The sequence below is a fragment of the Delphinapterus leucas genome, chromosome 18, assembly GCF_059928025.1.
Source record: "Delphinapterus leucas isolate spDelLeu-1000000601 "Yukka" chromosome 18, BTC_Dleu_Yukka2, whole genome shotgun sequence".
Classification (NCBI taxonomy): domain Eukaryota; kingdom Metazoa; phylum Chordata; class Mammalia; order Artiodactyla; family Monodontidae; genus Delphinapterus; species Delphinapterus leucas.
In genome coordinates this window covers 60,792,343-60,820,191 of record NC_143146.1, presented here as the reverse complement: position 1 = coordinate 60,820,191, position 27,849 = coordinate 60,792,343, and the positions used below count along the sequence as shown (strand labels likewise).

General features: G+C 36.2%; 1 protein-coding gene across 2 annotated transcripts in view; it reads right to left on the bottom strand.

The window, feature by feature from the left end:
• Positions 1-27,849, bottom strand: part of FNDC3A (fibronectin type III domain containing 3A) — a 156,428-nt gene that overhangs the window by 76,823 nt on the left and 51,756 nt on the right. For both annotated transcript variants that reach the window (XR_016388700.1, XM_022574821.3), the window contains exon 3: positions 24,172-24,247. Coding sequence is in view for 1 of the 2 variants with exons in the window: in XM_022574821.3 (XP_022430529.2) it covers positions 24,172-24,247 (76 nt within the window). In the remaining variant the exon portion in view is untranslated. The remainder of the gene's footprint in view (positions 1-24,171; positions 24,248-27,849) is intronic.

Here is a 27,849-nt window from a genome sequence, read left to right as displayed (position 1 = left end):
TTTCAAATCATATAAAATGTAAATTTAAAAGAGTGGGGGGACTTCCCTGGTGGCACAGTGGTTAAGAATCCGCCTGCCAATGCAGGGGACACGGGTTCGAGCCCTGGCCCAGGAAGATCCCACATGCCATGGAGCAACTAAGCCCATGTGCCACAGCTACTGAGCCTGCGTTCTAGAGTCTGTGAGCCACAACTACTGAGTCCGCATACCTAGAGCTGGTGCTCCACAACAAGAGAAGCCACCGCAATGAGAAGCCTGCGCACCCCAAAGAAGAGTAGGCCCTGCTCACCGCGACTAGAGAGAACCCGTGCACAGCAACAAAGACCCAACGCAGCGAAAAATAAATAAATTTATTTAAAAAAAAAAAGAGTGGGGATGTGAAGTATGTCCTTCTTCTACTCCTCTACAAATACATATCTAATCCTCCAAAAGACTGACTCTGACGATGACAGTGGCGCTGATTCTTGTGGCAGTATTAAGGTACAGGTTCTGAAAAAGCATCTAAAGAACATGTATTAAGCTTATGCAGCTTAGACCATAACTGATGCATGTCCATAGTGTCAAGGGACCAAGAAAAGGTTAATGAAGTCTGCAACTAATCAAGTGCTCTATGGGAGGGAGTATATTACAGGGGAGTGGCTGACAGCGGTATAGGCAAATAACCTCAGGAAGATAAGGGGAGCAAAGGATTGGAATCTATAACTTTATCTTGGACACAGATCAAACCTTGTTTATATTAAGTCTATTTGCTTGCCCATGTTTTTCCTCTTTCGCCTTTCAGGAGCCTTAGTGACCTTGCAGATGGAGCCACCACCGAGACTGCAAGGAGTTAGCTGTCCCTAGCCCTCCTTTATCTACAAGTACTTTGCTCTACTGCTAAGTACCTTAACTGTTATCCTTGACTTGCTTCTGCCAGGGGTCAGGGAAAGAGAAATGGTTTATTCCAGTTGCCTTTAAGTTTAATCACAGGTTAAAGTAAAAACAAGAGATGGACAAACTGCTTGTTTAGATGAGATCATGGCAGAAGCTGGAAATACAAAATGATGGCTGATCATATACATTAGAGCTTATTTTAATGGAACTACTAATTATACTGTTAAAAAATGAAACGTCTGAAACAAATGTTAAACCGGTTAGATACCAAAATGACAGGCATAAACTGGGACTGTCCTAGACAAAATGGGACATAAGGTCACCCTATTAATAGGGGATGCTTATTTGTTAAGGCTACAAAACACCTGGCAACATTTATTCACATGAGGCTGGCAATTAGCACAGGCCTTGAGTCTAGGTATTTAACGAGCTGGTGATCATAATTTGGGAATAGAATGAGGCAGGAAGTTACAGAAGAAAGAGAAAAGATCAAGGTAATTATTATTCACTGCTTTAGGGGCCTATCTTTTCCTTGAAAACTTATTATTCATTTTTAAGGCTGGATAAAGTAGACTTTAAATCAGGGGCCTAAGTATGATTCAGAATTATGGGTAAGTTCATTTATCTGTGTACAGGTAATTGAAAATTTTTATAATTAGATTTGTAAGCATTTAGATATATCAGTGATAAGCACACTAAGTAGAAAAAGGGTGAAGAATGACTATCACATTATGGTTAGAATCTACCTCTAGCATTAAATCAAACTGTATATTGATAGAAAACTTAAAGTAGGAGATGTGTTTACCAAGCACCTGCTTCTAAACAAGAGTTATTTTTAGTGTACTTGTTTAGAAAGCTACAAAGGCTATGATATTAATGTGCATGGATGCAGCAGGTTGTGAACATTACTATTTTTAGTATCAGTCTAATGTGAACAATGATGAATCATTCTTTGTTATTCTAGTAGGAAACAGTCCTTGGAATTTACTGCAGCACATTAACTATGCCTCAGTAACTGTACACCCACACACTGACATCACACAGGCAGTGATATGGATCAATGACGCAAATCCTGTCAGGATCAAACATTCAGGCCACAGCAGTTGAAAAAAAAACTGCCTGCATGACAGGGCAGACCAGTCATCCAACATGTACAAACTGCATTAAATCAGTAGTGCTGATGTTGAAAAGGGTTGTGTTAGGTCCTTTTTATATAATAGCTAAACTTTTTAATTTAATTATAGATTTCCCACATACAGACTCTATCTTTAAGCTTCCTCACAGCTTCTGTGGTTTAAGGCCTGGACCTTTTAAAACATGTCTTAAGGCTCCACCAGCCACATAAGTTCTCTTGGAAAATAGCCTCTGTAGCCAGGCTATCTATCTATCTAATCTATCTAATCTAATCTAATCTATCTACCTATCTACCTACCTACGTACCTACCTGTCTATCTATCTATCTCCCTACCTACCTGTCTACCTACCTACGTATCTATGTATCTATCGATCTATCTATCCATTTAGGCTGCATTGGGCCTTCGTTGCTGCAAGCCGGCTTTCTCTAGTGGCGGCGAGCGGGAGCTACTCTTCGTTGCGGTGCGCGGGCTTCTCATTGCGGTGGCTTCTCTTGTTTCATTCTATCACTGATGTTCTGACATAATCAGACTAACATGAAAACATGCCTTTCCCATGCTCTCAGGCACCTGCTTTCATGTTGTTTCCTCAACTAGTGGTGTTTCTTATGAGAGCTTGAAAAAAAAAAGAAGGAAAGGTAAGGGTTCTCCCTCATCCTAAGGTTGGTTAGTTTTTTTAACTGTTAATCATCTGAAAGAAATATTTTGAAAACGTAAAAATTACTGAGACAGTTGTCTTCATAGTTCTTTTTGAGGGGTGATCTTTAAATCTAGATTTTCCATAGTAGAAACCAAATGCTATTTCACAGTTGAAAATATTTCTGTACTTCCCACTGCACAGCAACTGTCTTCATGAGAAGACTGAACTGTAAGGTCTTATTTTTCTCTATCATGATTTATATATTTTGATCATCTGCTATTAGCTTCTATTTTACTCTAATCATTTCATTTCAGCCTTCTCAGGGCAAGTCTCTATCAGCTAACACAGTCTTAAATGGAAAAGAGAAGATTAAAAACTCACTGTGCTGATGGCATGCTAAAGACTTCAAAGAGTTAGGAAAAAACTCCACGAAAGACAGGAACAGAGACCTTGTCTCCCTCTCATTCTCTTCAAAGGTTCAAACATTACCAGACTGGGAAGAAGAATCTTATTTTTTTTAATTTATTTATTTTTATTTTTGGCTGCATTGGGTCTTTGTTGCTGTGCGCAGGCTTTCTCTAGTTGCGGTGAGCAGGGGCTACTCTTCGTTGCGGTGCACGGGCTTCTCATTGCGGTGGCTTCTCTTGTTGTGGAGCACGGGCTCTAGGCACACGGGCTTCAGCAGTTGTGGCACTCGGGCTCAGAGCCACTGGCCTTTGGATTCTAACTCAATTACACCAAATTTCTGAGTTCTCCAGCTTGTAGTCAACAAATTGTGGGACTTCCTGGAGAACCCTAATACACATTCCAAGCCTTTCTTATGAGAAAGAGCTATAAAACCAAAAAGCATTTTGAACCTAACGTGCTCAGAAATAAATTAATCATTTCCATCCTTCTACCCAAACCAATTCTTTTTTTTCTTCTTCTATATTTTGAGGAAAAGAGAAAGAAACTGTCATTTATCTTTATGTTCAACTGACTTGTGAAATCTGTAAAGCATTTTTAGTCTCTTCTTACCCTCTGAATTGAGCCCCCAGGTCTTATCCTTACTACTTTTCTGGGGGGTTTATTTTCCTGTTTAAAATCAATACTTCAGTGGCTCCCTGTTCCTTTCAGGATAACACCTGAACTCTTTAGCATGCAATATAAAGGTATTTGTAACACAGCCTATGTTTCCATTTTTAGTCTCATTTTCTGATACTCCTCAATGTATTCTGTTCTCCAATCTATTTCTTTAATCATACCTTTTCAGTCTCCTCTAACTTCTCTGTGTACATGCTATTCCTTCTGCTTCTAAGATATTTTCTCAATTATTTTTCCTCTTAGTTAACTTCTATTTCTTTAAGCATCATCTTTTCCTGCACAGTTCAACAACTATTCCAAGCTGGGTAAGGTATGTCTCCTCTGGCCTCCCACATATATCTGGGCATACCTAATTCCATCATAGCACCTATTACCCTCTTCTGTTTTAACTGTGGTTTACTTGCCTGTCTACCTGACTGCGCTGTGAGGCAGGGTCTAAGTCTTTCAAATGGCTGTCAAGAATGAGCTGTCCTTCAGAATAGAAGAGATTTGGGCAAATTCTCTTTCCAGGAAAAGAGCATGCATGCACTTAGTTACTGTGTTTTCTGTGCTCTGGCAAGCCCCTGAGCATGGGAGATTGAGTACAAGAAGGTGAGAAATTCCAACATATTAAGGCTAAAAATAATGTTAAAATATTGAAATATAATCTTTCATTGTAATGATAAAGGGATTTTCCAAAAACGTTGAGGGATTATATAATAAAATGAAGCAGAAGAGTATATCGAAGACAAGAGAACTTTGCTGATCCATACAAAATGGAAACAGGATTCGATTAAAGTGTACCCTCTAAAAGTGAATCAACATCCTCAAATAATGTTATTGCACAGATTTTGAGATCAGAATCCTATGTTAAAATTGACTCTGGCAGAGAGTAACTTAACTTTTGGAGCCTTAGAGAAATTAGTACATACTTGCAAGGAAATCTTCTACCACCACTCTTATTATGTTGTTGCCTGACTCTTAAGGTTAATGGCGGCATGTTTGGATGTGCCTTAATATAATACCATAACCACAGTCAGGGGCAAAGTCATACTTTTATAAATATAAGGAGGGTCTTTATTAGATATGAAATTATGCCTAGTGTTAGTTGCTGTGACACAGGAAAATGAGAATTGTGAAAGAATGATTTTTCCATCCCTTTATATCTAGGTAGGTACTAAAAATCACATTTAACATGTTGCCACATAAAGAAAGGAACCAGAAAAGATCTTTTCTTTTCCTGGGACAATCTCTGCAGATAGGTACAAGCGTATGTAAATCAGATTATGTAATTAATTCATGGTAGTCTCTTTATGACTTTATATAAATGCTCACTGAAGAGCCTAGCCTTGCCTTATCCCAGCTATGCTTCTGTGAAAAAACCAGAAAGGTTTATGCCTAGGTTAGACTGCTTAATTAGCACTTCCCTGAGTCTAAAATTGTGGCTGCAGTTACTACAAGGCTAAAATAAGGTAAATCTCTGTATCAGTAATTCAGATGCTGTTCTCACCAGGAGATCCTTCTAGTGAAGCTAACTTTAGAGAGTGTGGTTTTTATTTTTAATAAGGAAAGTGATGTTTCTATATACTCTTACATACGGTTAAGAAAATGAATGCAAAGCACAAAACAGGTTTGTAGTAAATACTGGTTCCTTTCCTAGCATCCCTTCACAGAATGATTTGGTTAAATAGAGAGGATCCAAACAAACACATCTTCTTTCAGAAATACAGCCTAGCTTATACTGGTACTTTTTTGGGGTTGACAAAATCCTCAACATCTAAGGTTTATTGCCCTGGGTTCTACCTGTCCTCTTGAATGTCAGAATTCTTTAAGCCATTTGTAAATTATGGTATCAAATTTACAAATTTCTTTTTTTCCACCCCCTTGATTTAAAAAATTGTCAGACTATTATAAGCTTGGTATGTCCCTTTTTTTTTTTTTTAAGTTTTTACTAGTTAAAAAATCCACTTATCTGCACCAAAATACATTGTATGGTACATCATTTTCCTTAATAAGCTCAGGGTCTCAGCTTTTAAGAAACAAAACTATAAATTTTATAAAATGAAATTGGGACTAAATTTAGAAGGAATTAAAACATTTATATGGTTATTTAAGCAATTAATATTTGTCAAAATTATCAAATTATACAGAAAGTATAAAGAAGAAAAAATACTACTGTAATCCTACCAAATAGGGGCAGGCACTTGAAGGAAATGTGCTCAAATTATTTTTGATGCATATATATTCATTAATAACATTTTTCCTTATTACAGAAGAACTAATTCTGTTGATATCCTTAGTAATGTATAATCACATAAACAGCCTTCAAGATTCAAGTCCTGATAAAATAAAACTACTAATTAATAATCTTTTTAATCTTCCATTTTGGGGAGGTAAAAAGTAAAAAATAGAGCTTATCCTTTGAGTATCCTCTAGGAAGTATCTCCTAGTCCCTGGACTGGTTTGGATGTTCCTGCTAGAGCTTCTATAGCACCCTTCCTGTTCTCTTCAATCACAGCCCTTTTCTCACTTTACTAAATACTTTTGACTGTCTTCCCTATGAGATTGTAAACTTCGTGGAGGGCAGGGATAGGGTCTACCTTACTCATCACTAAATCTCCAGAGTTTTGGAATAGTGACTGTACATATCAAGTTCATAATAATTTGCTAAATAAAAGAATGGGTTTTAAAAGAAACCTAATATTCTAATCTAGACTCAGCAATTTATTCAACTCAGTCTTCTAAATAATCTACACTATAGTACCATACAATCAGTATTAATGCTTATAATGATTTAGGGCACTGGCAGATTCTGAATTATTTTCAGTACATTCTGTTTACTAAGGCTAAATATAAGTGTTTATTTTGTAAACATTTTCAGTAATATGATTTGGAAAAAGCTTTTCTGGTTTTCAGTTAATCAGAAAGGTATTTTAACAAAAACACACTGCCCCAGGTCAATGTTTAAAGCATACTCCTTATGCCATAGTTATTAACTCTAATAATATCATCTTTGGCAAAAATATCTTAAAGCCAACGGATGAAGGTTTCTTCCCCAAAAGATGAGAAGGCAGAATCAAAAGATACTAACCCTCCCTTTGACCCTCCCCCATCTTTTCAGGGTAATAAAAATTAAGATCTTTCTCAAGTATAAATGGGGAAAGAACCTTTTCAAATTCTAATACTTAGTGTTTTTAATATAAAATCTGGTATTGTTTACTCCTTAAAATTCTTATGGTGGACTCTCTCTTCAAAGAAGAGGATTAGTAAATTAAACATGCTTTGAGATGTGCTCTGAGGAAAAATGACGTTTTGCGATTAAAAGCAAAAGAGATTTTTTTTTTTTTTTTGCCCTAGCATCATGTAGTACAACGTATATAAGGCTAAGTGGTACTTTTTATTTGGTATATTTCTTTTTTATTTATTTTTAATTGGTGTATAATTGTTTTACAATGGTGTGTTAGTTTCTGCTTTATAACAAAGTGAATCAGCTATACATATACATATGTTCCTATTAAGTGGTACTTTTTGATAGCATTGGTCTTAGGGTTCAGAGATGAATTTATGAGTAAAGTTCTTGGTCTACAGTAATTTGGTTTCAGATCTTTAGAAATAAGACACTCCCATTTCTAGAGTACAATTTTGAATGACTTGCAGTAAGTATATGAAAATATTTCAGAAAAAAGTATGTGGTTGAGAGGAACGAACTATTGTTAAGCTATGAGTGGCGTGCCATCTTAGGTACTTTATGTTTGAGAAGTAGCTATGAAGTGTGGACTCTGCAACCAGACTACCAGAGCTCAGATCCCAGCTCAGCCACTCAGTAACTGGTAACTCCGGGCAAGTTATTAACCTATGTCTCAGTTTCCTTGTCCATAAAATGAAGATAGTAATAGCTATCTCACAGCATTGATGGGAGAATCAAATAGATTAATTACATGTAGAATGTTTACAAAAGTTAACTGGTGCAGTAATTATTCAATAACCATTAGACAGTATCATACATGCTAATTAAATTAGAGTCACTTTCTACCCCTTTTCCCATTACCTGAGGATCTATAACGCCTTGGTATTGCAATTAGAAATGAGTAAGTGCTGAAATAAAGACAATTCGATTGCTTATTCCTAAAATAAGTCAATAAACATTTAGAGTTTCCATAAATGCAAGGGGAAGGTCCAGGTGCTACAGGGAGGGAAAGGAGATCTAGCATAGAAGAATATAATATGGTTTTGTACCATCATCACTTGAGAAAGGTTGATGTGGGTCCAGATACCTGCATGTTTCAACTTCCCAGCTGATTCTGAAATCCCTTGGTGTAGTGATAAAAATTATCTTTACAGTCAGAAAGACCTTCATTTGAGTCCCAGATCTTCCAATAGCTAGCTTTGAGACTTTTATGAACCTTAGGTTTCTCACTCTTTTAAGGTTTAAATAAGATTAACTGCACACAGCATGATCCTGGCAGATAATGAACACTCAATTACATTATTAGTGGTGGACTCTAAAACAGAAAAAAAAGACAAAAACCAAAAAATAACATATGCCAAGTTAGAGATATAGGCCAGACGAGTGCAAAAGGAAATTGAGGAACACTTTTTAACCCTGGGGTGGTCAGAAAGAGAATCTCAAGAGGTGGAACTAATTAGTACTGGGTTTTGAAGAACTGCAAAAATTTAGAAAGCTCTCTTGTGTGTGTGCACATGTGCATGCACATGTGTGTGCACACTCTTGTGTGATTTTTCAGTGAAGGAGCAATGTGAACAAAGATAAGAGAGGGGTCTCTGTAAGAAATATTTAGAGACTAGAGTATCTACTAATCCTGGAATATTTGGAGTAGAAGTTTCCTGAAGTTAAAACTAGAAAGAAAGATTGGAATGAGGTGATGGAGTGCCTAGAAAATTAGGCTAAGAGTTATATGCTATATGAAATGAAAGAAGGCAAGGCTTTTCGGTTAGTTTTTAGCATGACTTCCTAAAAAGTCATGTTTTAGGAAGGCCAATCTTGTAGTTACAGAAATAAATATGGAAAAGTGACAGACTTCTGTAAAGAAATTTGAATCCTAATCAATGTGGGACTAATGTGCTTAAAAGGCCATAAAACTACTCAATTAGGTGTAATACATGCTCACACGGACTTCTGTGACAAGTTTTCATCAAATCTAGTTAGAAAGTATAGCTCTCTAATGTGGAAACCTCCCCAATTTATATAGCTAGTTAGAGTGATTTGATAAATTACAGTATCGTTAGCCTTGGTTTCCTCACTTAAGAAGAAGTTGCTTCATATAGACAGTTCTCAATTTACTAGAAAGTGAATTGGCAAGATGGATATTTAGAACCCAGAATGTATTACCTGACTCTCTCAACTTTATACATGATAGTAAGGCTCTGCTATAAATAAAAACTCACAAAATAAATACCGACATGGTCTAAAACAGCGGTCCCCAACCTTTTCAGCACCAGGGACCGGTTTCGTGAAAGACAATTTTTCCACAGATGGGGGGTGGGGGGATGGTGCAGGCGGTAATGTGAGCGATGCGGAGCAGCAGATGAAGCTTCACTCGCTCGCCCGCTGCTCACCTCCTGCTGTGCGGCCCAGCTCCTAACAGGCTGCGGACTGGTACCAGTCTGCAGCCCGGGGATTGGGGACCCCTGGTCTAAAAAGTAATTAAAATATTGTGCATATGCAATGACAACAAAAGTGGAAGGACCTTTTTCTATTAATTATTGTGAAATATCAGAATGTATCAAACACTTAAGGATACCTAATATACTTAATCCATTTTATATATATATATATATATATATATATATATGTATGTATGGATATATGTATACATATTTGACATGGCCTCTTTTGGGCTGAGCTCACTGACTAAACTCCAAATGACAAAAATCTCAAGAGGGACAAAGAGGAGGAATGGAGAAATACTAATCCCAAAGGAACAGGTGAATGTGTCTGAGGGAAGGCAGACAAGTATCTTTTGGGTAAAAAGAAAGGGGGGAGGTGGAAGTTTCTTATATACAGCCCTTATTTATTTAAAATGTTTTTTTTTTTTTTTTTTTGACTGCACAGCGTGGCTTGTGGGATCTTAGCTTCCAGACCAGGGTTCAAACCCGTGCCCCCTGCAGTGGAGCACGGAGTCCTAACCACTGGACCAGCAGGGAATTCCCTAAAACGTTATTTTTAATAGGAAGTACATTTACAAGATTCAAAAATGAAAAAAATATAAAAAGGTAGAGAGGAAAAACTTTCACTCCATCCCTGTTCCCCATGTGATGCACCACCACCCCATAAGTAAACACTATAATTACTTTTGGAGGGTCTTTCAAGATTTTCAATTATTATTATTGTTTTTAAAAATAGTCTGTAGCATCTATTAGTTAGCTTCTAGTATTTGTTCTTCCCTTTTTCCACAGTAATAATCCCCTGAATGTTAGCTGGAATCCATGGTCAGCCCAACCAAAGGCAATTTTTAGTTCTCTTATCTAGCTAGAAGTGGTCAACTAAGCTATGGTCAATGAGAATGTGAGAAGTGATCTTTACAATCTCCAGAGTTTGTCCTAAAAGAAACAAGGCATGTCTTATATCTCTTTGTCTCTTCCTCTTTTCCATTCTGTCTGGGACACGGACATGGTGGTGAGCCATTCTGGATCATGCACATGAGTATGATGCGCAGATCCTAGGGATGGGAGATCAAGACAGAAGTAACCTGGGTCCCTTTACTGCCTATGGGGCAAAGAACTCCATACAAGTACTAATTGACCTTTAAACATAATGCATGAGAGAAAAAAAGTTCATATTATAATTGTCTTAGTTTTCTACTGCTGTGTAACATTAGCACAAACTTAGTGGTTTTAAAAAAAACACCCATTTATTAGCTCACAGTTCTGCAGTTCATTAAGTCCAGTCATAGTATGGACTGCATTCTCTACTCAGTCTCACAAAGTGAAAATCAAAGTATTGGCTAGGATGTGTTCTCATTTGGAGGCTGGAGTCCTCTTCCATCCAACCTCATGTGGTTTTGGCGGAATCAGCTTCTTGTGGCTGTAGGACTAAGATCCTCATTTCCTTGCTGGCTATTTTACACAATTATATTTCTGGGTCTCACTTTCCTTTTGCCATCACCACTCACTAAAATTTTTTTAAATTGAGATTTTTATCACTTATTTTAACAGAACTCACTAAACTGGTTTAGATTTCCTATTTCCAAGAGAACTTTAACAGTGATATTTTATTCATTAGGAACATAAAGAATTGAAGATAATTTGCCTATATTTTCCTTTTTAGCATAAACATTGCAATTTTCTCTTAACTAACTCATATATAAAATAGTTTCTTTTGAAAAGTAACATTTAATAGCATTTAGGGACAACCTGGGACTATTACACAATGTACTCAGGATGAGTCATAGTCATTCACTTAACCTAAAATGGGCTGAATTTATGAATGGATGATTATATTATGGTTCATTTTCACAAACAAGACTCATTAATGTTTCAAAACAAGTATTTTGAGTCTCTCTACTGGAACTGATGTTTTCATCTTAGAAGGAGAAAATGTAAAGGGCAAACTTTTTAATGTAATAATGTGATTTCCACCAGTATGAAAAATTGTTACCTATGCTTTTAGAGCATTTTCTAAGGGTAGTTAAGATTTTCTAAGTAATGTATAAAGGATATAACTTCTCCATGGTTTAGTTTGTTAAATTATGAAAAAAGTAAATAATAGCTAATCATATGGGAATGAGAATCTACTACATATGATTTGGACTTGAGTTACTTATAATTTCCGTAGACTGAAAAGAACTTCATTAAGTTCAGTCAGGTCTGTAGTAAAGAAGTCATTAATCCAAAGATAATCAATGGTCTTATAAAAAATTCTTGGAATACTGATATACTTATTATTAAAATAAATTTAAGATATGGCATAAGATATCAGCATAGTTACGAATACCTACAAACTTGAGAGCTCGTAGAAAATTGTTGAATCTAATTCACACTAGCCCATCCTCATTTATGTGCAAAATAATGGCCAGAATTCAAGTAATATACCCAAGGATATAGAATCATAACATTTTAGACTCGTGAAGAACCTTATTAAAAGGCATCAACTCCAACCATCCATGACCTATTTTGAAATTAAACCTCCTAATGGCACCATCAAGTGAAGAGTCAGTATACGCATTAACACCTACAAAGGTGGATGGGAAACTGATTGCTCCTGAGTCTCTTTGACAGCTCTGTTTATTACAAAGTTGTTCCTCATACTGAGCTAAATCTGTTTTCCTTTAACTCCCACCCACTGATCCTAAAACCCAGGCTGACCTACTCCCAGACTGTACCTTTAAAAATGCACCATTAATTAATTCACATATTTTGTTATTTATTTAAAGGCTTATTGTTGTGAATTTAGGAAGAAAAGTTATATTTCATACTGCTAGTTATAGTAACTATAGCAAAAAGTGTAGTGACCATGATATATAAAACAATAGACATTTAACCTCTAATAAATTTCAGAGGTATTTTTAATATCAAAGGTCTGACATATCTAACAAGATTCATGGGGCCTGAAGCATAGTTTGTATACATGTCTCAGGTATTCCAGGGTATCAGAGAAGGTCACTAGGAGTCCTACTTGCATGAAAACTCCATCTTCCTTTCCCATCCCCAACAAAGACAACCTGGGAGAAAAGGCTTTTTTATTTTTTATTTTTTTTACACAAACATTTGCAACCATTTTATTTATGTTAACCAAAATCTGGAAACACCTCAAATGCCCCTCAACAAGTGAGCAAATAAACAAGATAGGGGTATCCATGCAATGTGATATAACTCAGCAATAAAAATGAGCAAACTATTGATACATGCACAACATGGACAGATCTCAAACTTGTTGTACTAAGTGAAAGAAGCCAGAAATAAAATTCTACATGTTGTATGATTTAAGTTATGAGATATTACTAGCAAAGGTAAAACTATAAAGACAAAAGGGATCTGATTATATCTGATGAGCATAAGGATTCAGACTAGAACACAGAGATGGGCAAGGCCAGGAGCTCCAACTTTTGGAGCGCAGAGAATTCACTCTGAGGTAACAGAGTTGGGATAAATGGGATACAGAGCTTGTAAGTATTTAACAAAATATTGTTTTATTAAGGACCTCAAAGGTCATCTGGCTCAGCTTAGGAGGAGACTTGCTAATAAAATGCTCTGCAAAGGAGATGGCAAATATGAAAGAGCAGACCAATTGCATGAGGGAGGCTAGACGTGTGTTTATACGCACCATGATCCCAAAACACACAGAGAAGGACACAGTGGTACTTACTAGTGGGGACAAACCTTCCCTTAACTTCAAAAACCCCTATAATGGCACGAAGAGTCTGGATCAGGTATATGAGGAGATAAGGTGAGAGCGGAAAAGCAGTAATAAAGAGCAGCAGCAGCAAAGAGAAGAAAAATAGGAACAGAGGTGCTGACAATCACTGCCCCAGGAGCAACAGTGCTGGTCACGCTTTGCATGAGGTGACAGTAGAAGCAACAATGGCCCAATAACCTCCCACTGGCAGACTGAAAGTGACACCAACAGTGGTGAAGTAAGCATGAGTAACTACTCAGAAGCTGGTCAGAGCCATCTGGAAGCAAAAAGGCAGGCAGGAAGATTTAGAGGTAGTATTGATGGCATACTAACTCTAGTGGTTGAAGGGCCTCTGAATCAACACACTCTGGAATTGTCAGTTAGGTTCCTGACTTCCCTAAGTAAGGTGAGCTATGAGAAAACAAAGGTTAATAGCTTTCAACAAACCTGAATTCACTTTGACAATTTTTCTACATGTGAGAGTCAAATCATAAGAAAATAGGCAGAAATCCAGGATTTGGCTAAATGATTAATATCTGGGCATTATCTATGGCTCACTACATTTATATTTTTACATTTTTAAATTAAAATTTCCATATTACCCTCCAATCTTAATTGGTGCTCATATTGAAGACTCAGGCACTAAAATACCCCTAAGTATAAAAGTATATTTGCAGTATATAGTAGTTACCAAGGTGAACAAGTACACCAATATATTTAAAGATATTTTAGCAGTTAATTTTAATAAATATCGACAGCACGCCTACTAAGCAAAAGGCATTATTTTAGCACAGAGAATCAAAGAAAAAAAGGACAATTTTTGTTGTTAAGGAAACAAAATAGAAGGAAGCTAATATTCCTTGACCATTTTCGTCAAGTAAGGTTTTATGTACCAAGCTAAAGACAGCATCACTGTTTCTGTCCCTATAAGATTTGAAGTTTAGTGGAAGCTTCTCTCACAAGTGTTTATTTCGTTAGGAATTCGGACTAGTAAATTAGCTAGTTGGCATGCTATTTATAGGTCTATTAGGAGCAGTAACTATTCACTAGCTCGATTACTCTATGAACTGTGCCAGCACACAGATATACTTGTTAAATTTAAGACTCTCATTCAGAGTACTCACTTCCAAAAATAAGGAGATCTCAGTTTAATTAAAAGATTATTTTGGAATCAAAGAATCTTTAGATAGAATGAATGCTGGAACTTGCACAACCAAAATTCTTTTACTATGCAAGAATTACTTTTTATAATATCATCTAACCAGTACATAAGCATACATAATGATGAGAGTCTGGTATAATCAAACAATGACTCCATTTTTATACAGCCATAATTGTTGGACAGTTTTTCCCTGTGAGTCAAAATCTGTTTCCCTGTAACTCTCTCACCTGTTTCAAACATGTTAAAAGGATACCATCTAACCACAGTACTACACCATCTGTTTTGAACATACATTTCTATTTTTGCAATTCAGGATTTTGTTTTTACTTTTGTAAGTGAGATTCAATAAGTGACTCACATTTAGCTCTAGTTCTACTAAAATAAGCAAGTTCTAGTCATAAAATTAAGTTCTCCTCTCCTGCACTATAGTGGACACTGTCATTCGTTTTGATGCATATGATCTAAAGTCCTTTTGTGTGTTGGAGGAGTCACCTTGGTGTGAGGTGAAGAACATTTCTCCTATAGGTGCTGATAACGTAGGAAGCAGTGGTGGGTGCTACAAGATTCCTGTTCCAGAAGTGGTATCTGTGCTGGAAGCAAGTGACCTTGAATTCTTAGTGGAGAAAGGGCATGGGTACAATCATGGCATTCATGATGGTTTCCCAATCAAACTAGTACTGTAGCATGGTTTTAGGGCATTGTTCCTTAAGCTTAGCCTTGGGTATGGTTCTCTAATACTCCCAAAGATTCTATAAGATATCCAATATCATTTTCTTAAAGTAATATTTTTTAAAAAATTTGAAATAATCACAAATTTACAAAAAAAGCTGCATGTCCAGCTGGCACCTTCCCTAAACCATTTGAAAGTAAGATGCTGACATGATGACTCATCACCCATGGAATACTTTAGTGTGCATTTAGTATGTATTCTCTGATATAACCACACAACCATCAAAACCAGGAAATTAACATTGATACCTTGTTACTACCTGTTATGGGTAAAATTGTGTCCCCCCCCCCACAAAAGATATGTTTAAGTACCAGTACTTCAGAGTGTGACTTTATTTGGGAATAGGGTCACTGCAGATATAATTAGTTAAGATGAGGTCATGCTGGAGTAGAGTGTGGTACTAATCCAATATGGAATCCTTTTAAGAAGAGAGCCATGTGAAGGCACAGAGACACAGGGAGAATACCATGTGAAGATGGAGGCAGAGACTGGAGTGATGCATCTACAAACCAAGAAACCCTAAGGATTGATGGCCATCACTAGCAGCTAGGAAAAAGACGTAAAGTCTCCCTCAGAAGGAACCAATCCTACTGACATGTTGATCTTGGACTTCCAGCCTCCAGAACTGTGAGAGATTAAATTTGTTGTTTTAAGCCACCCAGTTTGTGGTGCTTTGTTATGGAAGCCCTAAGGAACTAATAAACCACCTAATTTCAAACCCCACCCAAGATTCACCAATTGTCCTAATAATGTGCTTTCCAGACAAAGGGTCTAGTTCAGAATCACATATTGCAACTAGTTAGGATGTCTCTTTAGTCTATCATTCTGAACAGTTCCTCGGTCTTTCCTTGACTTTTGAAGATTAAAGGCTAGTTATTTTGTAGAATGTCTCTAGATTTGAGTTTGTCTACTATTTCCTTGAGTTTAGATTCAGATCATGCATTTTTGGCAGAAATATCACAGAAGTGACACCATATTCCTCTTAATGCATCATATCAAGTAGCACACAATTTTGATTTCTGACATTACTGATGACATACAATTTGATCACCCGACCAAGACGGTGTCTGCCAGGTTTCTCCACTGTATACTTTTTTTTTTTTTTGCCTTTAATCAATAAGTATTTTGTGGGGACATAGTTTGAAACTATGTAAACAGTCCATTTTTCATCAACTTGCAATTTATTCATTTATTTATTTATATTTGTGTGAACTCACTGTTTCCTATTTTATTCAGTGGGCTTTAATCCATATCTATCATTATTTTGATGCTCAAATTGTGCCTGATTTTGCTAATGGAAGTTCCTTCAAGCTGTCTACTACATCCTTTTGACATGTCTCCATCCGTTTCTCAGCACTTCTTTCTTTCTGGGATAAGACTTATACAGCAGAAAAGGAGTTACAGATGTGGAAAGGGAGGAAACTAGAATAAATCCTGTGGCAATTGAACCAGAAAAATCATACATTTTGATTCTAGGTCTGGGGCAAGGAAAGTTCAAGATGTTATCCCAGAAAGAAGGGATATTCAATATTGTCATCCCAGAAAGTCACTCAGGCTCTGACTTCCCATGTTGAGTTTCCTGCCCCCTAACCCCCACTCCCACGTGAATGTTCATTCCTTGGCTCCGTGTGGTCACGCACAAGCTCTAATGCCCTGTGCTGGGCTACCCACTCCAGTTTTGTGTATATTCTCTTCTCACCACATCTGGGCTCTGACTTCCCACACCAGGCCATTCTACCCCTCACCCCACCATGTGGACTACCTCCTTACTCTGCTTGGGCTCCGATCCACACCAGGCCACCCCTTCTTGAGGACACCCTTCTCAGCCGGTTTAGGCTCTGAGTCCATACAGCAGGCCACCTTGCTGTGTGAGTTTCCTCCTTACTCTGTTTGGGCTCTGACTCTCTACACTAGGCTGTTGTCCTATGTGATGAACTCCTCCCGCTCTGACATCCTGCTCTGGGGCACTGCAGCTCACCTCCCCGACTCCCACCAGTGCAGTGCTGCCATAGATTGAATGTCTGTGTCTCCCACAAAATTCCTTTATTGAAACCCTAACCCCAATGTGATGGTATTAAGAGGTGGGGTTTTTGGAAGGTGATGAGGACATGAGGGTGGAGCCCTCATGAATGGGACGAGTGCTCTTATAAATGAGAACCCAGAGAGCTCCTTTGTCCCTTCCATCATGTAAGATTACAGTCAAAGTCAGCAGTCTGCAACTGGGAAGAGGGCTCTCACCAGAACCTGACCATGCTGGCACCCTGATCTTGGACTGCCAGCCTCCAGAACTGTGAGAAATGTATTTCTGTTGTTTATAAGCCACCCAGTCTATGGTATTCTGTTATGGCAGCCCTAATGGACTAAGACAAGTGTCTACATAGTTCTGCCCCATCTAATGACTTTAGGACTTAAGTGCTAGGAAGGAAAGGGAAGAAAGGAGAGGATCTCAGTATCACAGTAATAAACTCCTTTTGTGCTTAATTGACAAGAGTCAGTTTCAAAAAGGAACTCTGATACACATCATCTGTATGGTACCAGTGCAATTAATTTTTTAAATCAAAATGTATAACTTTGTATTATTCCTGTTAAATTTTATCCTATTGGTTTTGACCTATCATTTCAATATATTGTGATCTTCTTGAGCTTAATGTTATTAGTTGTCCTTGGTAACTGTCTGATACCTGGTAACTTTATAAATGTGTCATTTATTTTTGTCAAAGCTATTGATTAAAAGTGCACAGAAAGAGAGCCCTAAAGAACAAAGTCCTCTTTCTGACTTACTTCACTGTGTATGACAGACTCTAGGTCCATTCACCTCACTACAAATAACTCAATTTCATTTCTTTTTATGGCTGAGTAATATTCCATTGTATATATGTGTCACATCTTCTTTATCCATTCATCCGATGATGGACATTTAGGTTGGTCCCATGTCCTGGCTATTGTAAATAATGCTGCAATGAACATTGTGGTACAGGACTCCTTTTGAATTATGGTTTTCTTAGGGTATATGCCCAGTAGTGGGATTGCTGGGTCGTATGGTAGTTCTATTTTTAGTTTTTTAAGGAACCTCCATACTGTTTTCTCTAGTGGCTGTATCAATTCGCATTCCCACCAACAGTGCAGGAGGGTTCCATTTTCACCACACCCTCTCCAGCATTTATTGTTTCTAGATTTTTTGATGATGGCCATTCTGACTGGTGTGAGGTGATACCTCATTGTAGTTTTGATTTGCATTTCTCTAATGATTAGTGATATGGAATCTAAAAAAAAAAAATGGTACTGATGAACCTAGTTGCAGGGAAGGAATAAAGATGTAGACACAGAGAATGGACTTGAGAACACGGGGAGGGGGAAGGGTAAGCTGGGGTGAAGTGAGAGAGTGGCATGGACATATATACACTACCAAATGTAAAACAGATAGCTAGTGGGACACAGCCGCACAGCACAGGGAGATCAGCTCAGTGCTTTGCAATGACCTAGAGCGGTGGGATAGGGAGGATGGGAGGGGAGGGGATATGGGGACATATGTACGCATATGGCTGATTCACTTTAGTGTACAACAGAAACTAACATAGTATTGTGAAGCAATTATACTCCAATAAAGATCTATTTAAAAAAAAAAAAAAGAACAAAGTCCTGGATAATATAACATAAGACAAAGCTTTAGACTGGCAGTGGGCCAGGGACGAAATTCTGTTTTATCTTCCCATAAAGATATATGAGAAAATCTGTCAAATAACCTTGAGGAAATAAAGAGTGTTTGCTTATTCAACTTTTGTCTCTTACTGAATACTGAATGAATGGATGAAGAATATGAGGTCCTCATTTGTGCTGAAATGCAACTGTGGAAGCAACGTTGCAAAACAAATCATCAAAATGTAGATCTGGTTAATCCATGATCAACATAATTAGGGTTTATATATCTGATGTAGCTTTTTGGGTTTTATGATTCCACAGATATAAACAATATGTCAAAAAGGTATGGTGTAATAATAATCTCTATGACTAATTATATTCCAAATCCTCTGATGGATAGACTCTTTCACACACACACTCTCTCTCTCTTTACACAAACAAGTATAAGACAGGATGTAAAAATAATCACTAAATTGCTTAATGTAATCTGATTGATGTAATAGTAAGCAGCAGAGCTGAAACCCAACCCAGGTAGCATTTGCTTAACTACTGCCTTATTAGATTAACAAAATTGAACATTCATCAATATCTTTCTCTCCTAAAGTATATCATTCGAAGGGACCAGGGCGTATAAAAACTATTCAATCATAGCTGGTTTATATATTCTTTTTTTTTTTTTAAAGATAGCTTTGTATCTTGCACGGACAGCATGGAATCATACCACATACCACAGAAGAATCATACCATAACAATGCAAAACCACTAGATATTTAATTAATAAATTCTTATTATTTAGTCCTATTTATTCATTTTGAGATGTCATGGAAGAAGGGAAAAAAAAGAAAGCCATACCTGCCTCTCAATAAGCAGGATTTTTAGATAAAATTTTTTGTGTATATAGACTCCATTTGCTTGGCACATGGAAATGCTCAAGAAAGGTTAGTTTTTTCTCTTTCTCATTCAACTTAATTAAACATTTACTGAGCATTCTCTATGTGCTGGGCGCTATGCAAGACACGAGATTTACAAACACGTCAAACAATTTCTGCCCTCAATGATTTCTGTATGTGTATCCAGGGGTAGAAGAGGCGAGAAACTGAAGAAAGATCTTGTCTGCAAACACTTCACAGAACAGATAATGTCTGAAGGATGGGTACCAATTTACTGCCAGGAAAGCCAGCTCTACAACAGGGATCTTAAGAGTTCACCACATACTCTCTACAAAATGTGCTTCTAGGACATCACCAGTAAGCCAAATTCAGAAACTTTGGTTAATTCTCTATTCTGTGTACCTCCCCACAAAACAAAACTAAGAAGGGCAGTCTTTAGCACTTGTTACAAAGATCTATTAATGCTAAACCTTAAGATTTATTCACATAATAAATTTTTACATTCCTATGCACAATTACCAAGCAAAAATGAATTTCCATAATATCTATCATTATACAAAAAACAATTTGTTGACATACCATCAATCCAATCACTAAAAAAATCCAAAAAACATCAAGTTGTTAGATGTTTCAAAATAACTTTTAATAGAAAAAAAAAAGAGATTCAAGGTAGTACTTCAATTTCAAAAGTAATGAGGTATTTGTGCTAAAACCCATTAACAGTGACTTAAGATGGCAAAAATGAGGTATAGGTTAGAATCAGGTAGTATAAATAAATCTAACCAATGAGCAGAATGGCAAACTGAAAGGTAGTAAAAGGGAGGGAGCTACACTTTTATATATTTAAGAGTTGTGCATTGTCTAAAGGGACATGAAATAAGGCAAAAGGTAAGTTAAGACAGACATCAGATCCTGTATTAGACTCAGAAAGAATGGTATGGAACAATAAAAAATGATCACATTAAATAAACAAAGTATATTATTTTCATCATAAATATGAAACATATTTTAAAAAACAAATATTGAGAAGTCCTTGTTTCTGGCCCATAACAATTTCTTTTCTTTTCTTTTTTTTTCTTCTTTTTTCAGGGGTGAAGGCAAGAGAGAGAAGCTATGCAATGCATTTAAAAGAATATTTGTTACATTTTATTGAACATTTCTAGGTGTTTGAAGTAGGGAGATTTTCAGATTAACAGGGGAGCACATGGTAACAGAAAAGGAAGACTTCACTGATCCTTCCAAACTGTAAACTGGATATTAACTCTATTGTATAATCTCCTTCAATGGCTCTTCCTCACCTTTATAATAAAGTTCTTAGTATGGTAGTCAAGCCATTTCAAGAGGTGACTATATTTTCAGATTCATCTCTGTCCATATCCCCTTTATACAACTTTTTGTTTTGTTTTGTTTTTAGCTATTCCAATCTCTTTGCAGTTATTCAAATAAATCAAGTTGCTCTTTCCTTCTGTTGCTTTTGTACGCTATTCTCTCTGCCTAAAACACTTTCTTGAGACCCTTTTGTCCATTTGGCCAACTGGTATTTTCCTGAAAGACAAGGACGTGTCACTTTTTCTTTGAAGGGTTTTTTCCCTGACATAATCACTCTGATTAGTCCTCCTATGCTCCCACAATACCCTATGCATATTTCTAATGATTCTTTTTATATTGTACAATTGTTAATTTTCCCCCCTTTCCCCTACTACACTGTGTTCCTGAATGGCAGGAACTGTGTCATAGTCTTCTCTGAATCCCTTGCAGCTGGTACAGTATACCTCAGCAGAGACTTTGTAAATTCATGAAAAAAATATTAGCAGTTTCATCTACCTAAGCAGTATGCTATACAGTAGGAAAAAGGTAGTATATTGAGCTCTGCCCATAACTAGCTGTATCTCACAAATTCTGAACCTCCAATAAAATAGGGGAATTATTTAGATCTCTAATATTCCCTGTGATTCTTTAACTTAGTTTTGGTTTCTATAAATTCTTGATAGGTAATAAAACTACTTTAAAAAGCACAGTCTTTAATTCAAATGCTTATTAATTTACACTGGATTTATCTCAATTCTTTAGGTTTTACTACAGAGGTTTTCTTAGTATAGTGGCTGTGAAAAGAAAAGCTTTCCTAACTTGATGGCCTTAGGCACCCTATTTTTCTGTCAGTTTCATTGGCACATGATTTTCCTCCCTTAACACTTTCTCTTTTTCACCTCTACCTATACTCTTACTTTTTACCTAGCTCAAGAACTAGGTCAAGAAGATGACTGCCATGTGATAGAAATAGTGATGGCAAAGAGCAAAAAAAGGGAGGAGAGGATGAGCCCCAGCAGTCCTTAGCCTTTTCTTGTCCTGTCTTCTCTTGCTTGGACTGAGGGCATGCTGGTCTTCACAAAGACTTCAACCCAGTCTCTTGTTCACTACTACCTTTCATCTATATCCCATCTTTTAATTTTGGACAAACAAAAACATAAAGAGAGGAGAGCCTTTTACTTTCTGTATGGTTCCCGCTAAAGTTTCCTGTGTTTTTAAAACTCTGCCCAGTAGTAATTTTAAAACAAAGTCTCCACTCTTATAATCTGATGTATAGAGAGAAGAGTCTCCGTTTTCTCCTGAAGCAAAGAAATGTGTCTCTGCCTAAAAATCCTTCACATGATAGTCAGTTCTTATTATTAGGATACTGTTAGCACTACAGGCACATTATAAACTAGATACGCTTTTTCGGTTCTGATTGAAGGGATAAGTGCCACATAAAAAATCAATTAAATTGATTTTATGAGGGAAGGGGTTTACAAATTACACTTACAAATTGACTTTTAAAATATAAGTTATTTAAAATTCAAAGTCTGGTTATCCATTGCAATGATCAGTTTTTGCATTTTAAGTCACACTAAAACAGTAATGAGTATCCTCATTTGCAGATGTGTTTGAAAAGACCAATGTTATATTAGTTAAAATGCTTCCATCATAAACAATATTTATTGAAAACAATTTAAAAAGAGATGTACAAATAAACCTAAGGTGTGTGCTCTACTAAAAACTTACATTCTAAGAGGTACCCAGTATAAAAATGAAGTTATTTTTGTGAAAACCTAATTGACAAGTAAAGATAGGCAAAGTTTATTATACTGTTTATGAATTCTACTACCTGGTTTCTTTTAAGCTCATAATATGTGGACCATTCCTATTTGTGAAGTTACCAAATAACTGCTGCTCAAAAGATTTAAATTGACTTAGAGAAAGTGCTAACTCTAAGACATGTAAGCTTTAAATGGCAGGTTAAAAGTTTTAATTGTAATTATTGAGCTAACTGCTTCTCTAGAAAGTGTTAGATCTACTTCTTCTTTGCTTGCATTGACTTGACAGCCCAGGTTAAATGGGGGGGAGGTACCATAAGTCCTGGTTTGCCAGGGACAGTCTTGGCTGACACTGATTGTTGTGGAGTAATTGCTAGGGTCCACTTTCACTCTTAAAGTATCCTGGTTTGGATGATAAAGCATACGGTCCCCCCACTTCTAATGTGCTCTTTTCAAATGAAAGTAATAACTATTAGATAGGTACCCAATATGTGGAAGGCCAAGAACTGAAGGGAATACAAAGGAATGTAAGAAATGGTATCTGCCCATAAAGTCCTTATTAAAACTTAGCCGGAGAGACTGAATAAACATTCCAAGTTAAACACACAAAATTTAAATGGCTTTTCAAAATACTAACTGGAAGAAATGTTACAAAAAAGTACACTCTTGCTAAATGAATGGCACAATAATTGGTGTTTTGGGCTTTCACAGGAGATGGGGTCGTTTTCTATTAAACACCGCTACAGTACCCACCATCACCACTTACTCAGTGCCTTCTATGTGCCAGGTCTGGTTTAGAGTGCTTTATAAACATATTAGTCAACCCTCACAATTATCCTATGAGGTGTGTTATTATGCACAGGGATAGGAATTTTACTGAGAAACGTACCTGATAGAGGTTAAATAACATGCAAAAGTTCATACAGCCAGTTAAGTGGCAGAGTTGGGGTTTAAAACCAGGTTCTCTAATTCCAAAGCTAGTGACCTTTTTATTGCTCTCATCCTCACACAGAGTGGTGGTTCTCAGTTAGGGGTGATTTTGCCTCCCAGGGAACATTTGGTGATATCTGGAGACATTTTTGTTTGGCACAAATGTGTGTGTGTGGGGGGGGTGTTGGCTAGTAAGTAGTGTGGAAGGGATGCTTACTAAAGACTTTATAAAAAACCTTTTAAAGATAAGATCTGAGCTCAGTCTGGAAACATTTGGATAGGCTGGGGGTAGTGGTGATATGGGTAAATTCTAGATAAGAAGAATACAGTAAGTACAAGAAAGGTTCAGAGACAGTGAATAAACCAACTTAGCAAGATTGAAGGGAAACAGTATTGAAAGGAAAGTGGGAAGCAAGCAAAAGATGAAATGATCTTTCAAAAAGACTAAGGAACCTGAACTAGATTCACTGAAGATTTCTGAGCAGGGGAGTGACATTATAGTAGGATTAATCAAGAAACCAGGGCAAAGAGACTAATTAAGATGCTACTGTAATAGTTAAGCCATAAAGTATTCAGAGTTTGTGCCTTGTGGTGGTAGTGAGAAAGAAAGGAAGAAACTACAAGCACATACACTTTTATGTATCATAAATTTTAGTCTTGTCTCAAATGACAATAACCATTCTTACCTGTAATGCACTGAAACTGTCCATCTTCTCTTCTTATTGTAAATGCTTCCCCTGGGTTAACTTGTACCAGGATAACCTTAAAATGAGGGGAAGAAGTATTAATCAAAGGGGCAACAGAGTAAATCAGTATATCAAGATATTAAATGTTGCTAGTAAGAGAGTAGATGTGAGCTATTTAATCATATGGAACTGGGAAGGGAAATGGGGATTACACATTTGTTGAAAAGTATTAATTACTTCATTTTTCTGGAGGTCAGACTCAAGCCAAAAGTAAGGGAATAAAAAAAGACAGTGGCACAATTTTATTGGAAAGTCAATAAATTTCACTCTGAAACAAAGATGGAGTTAAACTACTGAATATTTGGATCATCTATGCCTACTTCACCAATTGTAAAGTATTGTGTTTTTCTAAAAATAAAGTACAAATTGATAGAGAATAAGATGGCACCCCTGAATTAGTATGACATCTCAAATTAGCAATATATTTAAAAATATGTTAAATTAATCCCATAATTTTGAGTAGTTTTCTTTTTATTTTATAGGTAATACACACTAATCTTATGACATCTGAAAAACAGAAAAACAAAAAAAACTGGAAAAAAACTGAAGTCCCTCCATCCTAATAAACATTGTTAGCATTCTCATAAATTTTTTAGTCTTGTTCTCTATTCATAGGCTTAATTTCCCCCCTTAAATATAAGGGGGGAAAATAAGACCTCCAATTCTGTGTCTTTTTTTGGTTTAATATTAAAAAAAGACTTTTCCAATGTTATTATTCAAAGTATGTCATCGAATGTTTATACCATAAACTACTTAACCATTCTCTTAATTAAAGAATTTAGGTAGTGAGCATTTTGGTATGTAGTTTTCCCATCTCTATAATTAGTATTGTTTCCTTATGATATATTCCCAGAAATAGAATTCCCTTATCTGTTGCTAAACTAGTTTTTAAAAGGGTTTTACAAATTCACATTCCTCCTCAGTCTATGAGAACACCATTTAACCACATTCTCTGCACCCCTAAAAATTATAGTTTTAAAATCTTTGCTACCTTGATAGATGAAAACAGTATATTACTATCGTTTAATTTGCATTTTTTTGATTATTAATGACGTTAAATTCTATCTTTACATTTGCTACTGGCTCTTTTGTAAACTGGCTGTCTGTCATCTTTCTTTATTTTTGGGGGTCTTAAATGTTCTTAGCAATTCATATGAATTCTCTGAATAATAACGGTAGTAATAATAATAATATACTATATTATGCTGCAAATATTTTCCCATTTTGTCTTCTCAAATTTTTTAATTGTTTATTTTCCTGTAGCCAATGTTACCTATTTTTTCCTTTGTGACACCTTCTATTGCTTCTAAATTTAACTTGTGGCTAGCTATCAAGCACTTGAAATGTGGCTTGTCTTTGTCTATATGGAGATGTGCCATAGGTGTAAAATACACACCGGATTTCAAAGATTTAGTACAAAAGAACCCAACCATGTAAAATATCTTGTTGTTAATTTTTATATTGATTACATATTGAAATAATATTCTGGACATATTGGGTTAATAAAAATTATTACAATTAATTTTTCCTGTTTTTACTTTTTAATGTGGCTACTAAAATTTTTTAAATTACTTATGTGATTGGCATTATATTTCCATTGGACAAAGCTGACCTATAGGTTTGATTAAAAATGCTAGTTGTTCTTTTCTTCTAGTTTTATATAATTTAATTGCCTATATTTAGTTCTTTAATGCACCTCAAATTTATCTGGAGAAGATCCAAAAATATTTTTTTTCCTTAGAGAGCTAACCAATACAATCTGCTAAATTTAAGATAGCTCCTTTAGCACACAGTATACTCCTCTGGCCTGTCTCATCCATAACACTGTCTACTTTGGCAAAAGTAGCTTAGGAAATGTTTTTATTTTAATCATTTTAAACACTGTAACCTTAGAAATATGTTTTCTGATGGTGTACCTCGATTACTACTCTTCTTCAAACATTTCTTTGACATTGACTGGTGATAAGTGCTACGATAGGAGAAGTTAAGCACTATCAGAGCACACAGGACCAAGTACTTAGTCTGTTACCTGAGCATGTGTGTGTATACATGTATATGCACGTGTGTGTGTGTTTGTGTATTTAATGGCTTTCTAGAGAATGTAAAAGTTAAGCTGAGTCCTGAAGACTGAGAAGGAACTAGCTAGGCAAGAAGAGTGGGAAGGCCTTTAAGGTATAGAGAAGAGCAAATGCAAAGCTCCAGGAAAGGAAACGTCATCAATAGTTTATCAAATTCAATGAACCAAAAGAAGTTCTGTAGTTCTATACGGTTGGAGAATGGGGCAGGCGGAGATAAGGGTTGGGGAAATGATGGAGGAAAAAGGTTAGAAATATGGGGAAAGGTACACAGGAGTTGGGTTAAGAAGGGTCTTGTGAGCCATTCTAAGGGCAAGGAAGAGTTACGTAAGCAGGTAATGCTATGGTGGATCGCCCTGGCTGCAGTGTAGCAACCAGATATAGGAGGAACTCTTCATCAGGAGGTTACAACAGTCATCTAAGTAGGCTTCTTTTAATGCATTAATTTCTATTTTCAACTTTTATTATTTCCTTTCTTCTGTTTTCCTTAGGCTTACCATGTTGTTTTTCTAACTTCTTCATTTGAATACTCTATTCTTTCTTTAGTAATATATGCACTTAAAACCATGAACTTTACTCAGTTTAACCATAGAGAATATTTTCATTGTTGTTTTTTAGATTTTCTGCCATTTACTTCTTCATGCCCTCTGTGATCCAACAGTTGTTTTAAAGAAAACTTACAATTTTGAAAGTGGGCTGGAGGATTTTCAGTTTGTTTTTATTTCCAATACATTTTTTTATCAATCTCAAACAAATCCATGGTTCTTTAAAAAATTTTTTAGCCCATTATGTTTCCTTCACTCCTTTCCTTATTAGTGTTAGAACTGAGTAGAGGTAGTGAATTACTAAAGGATGATACCTGAGGCCAGCACTGGGTTAAAGCACAGGAGTTCTTAACCTGGGGGCCACAGATATCTATTCAAAGGGTTTGTGAACCACACAGAATTATATATGAAATTCTCTGTAGATATTACAATTTTCTATGGAAGGGTTCACTATTTTCATTAGATTTCACTAAATTCTTAATGCAGTTCAAGACCCAAAGTAGTGCTTACTGTGTCACACTATGCTGTCTGCTTTACATGTGTGTTACCTCTTTCAATTATGATCCTCTGTTAGTACTGGTTGTACTATGGAATTCTATAAAATACTAATAATTCCTATGATGAATTCATTCACTACAAAGTTGGGAAAAAGAAATAAAACTAAGAAAACCAAACATGGTACACATACAACCGATATATCCTGATATTAAGTAAAAAAGGATAAACTCTTTTAAATTATAATAAGACGTTCAGGAAAATGGTAGGAGGTTAAATTTATTCATTTATCTAAAAATCATTTATTAAACACCCACTGTGTGGCACCTACTCTTATATGCACTATGGATATCAAGAAGAAAAATAAATCACAGTCCAAGGACTCAAGGAATACACAGTCTTGTGAGGGAAACAGGCAAGTGCTCAGTCAATTAACTGTACAGTGTAATAAGAGGTGTAACAGAGATATGAACAATGTACTATAGGTTCCACTCAGCCCACAA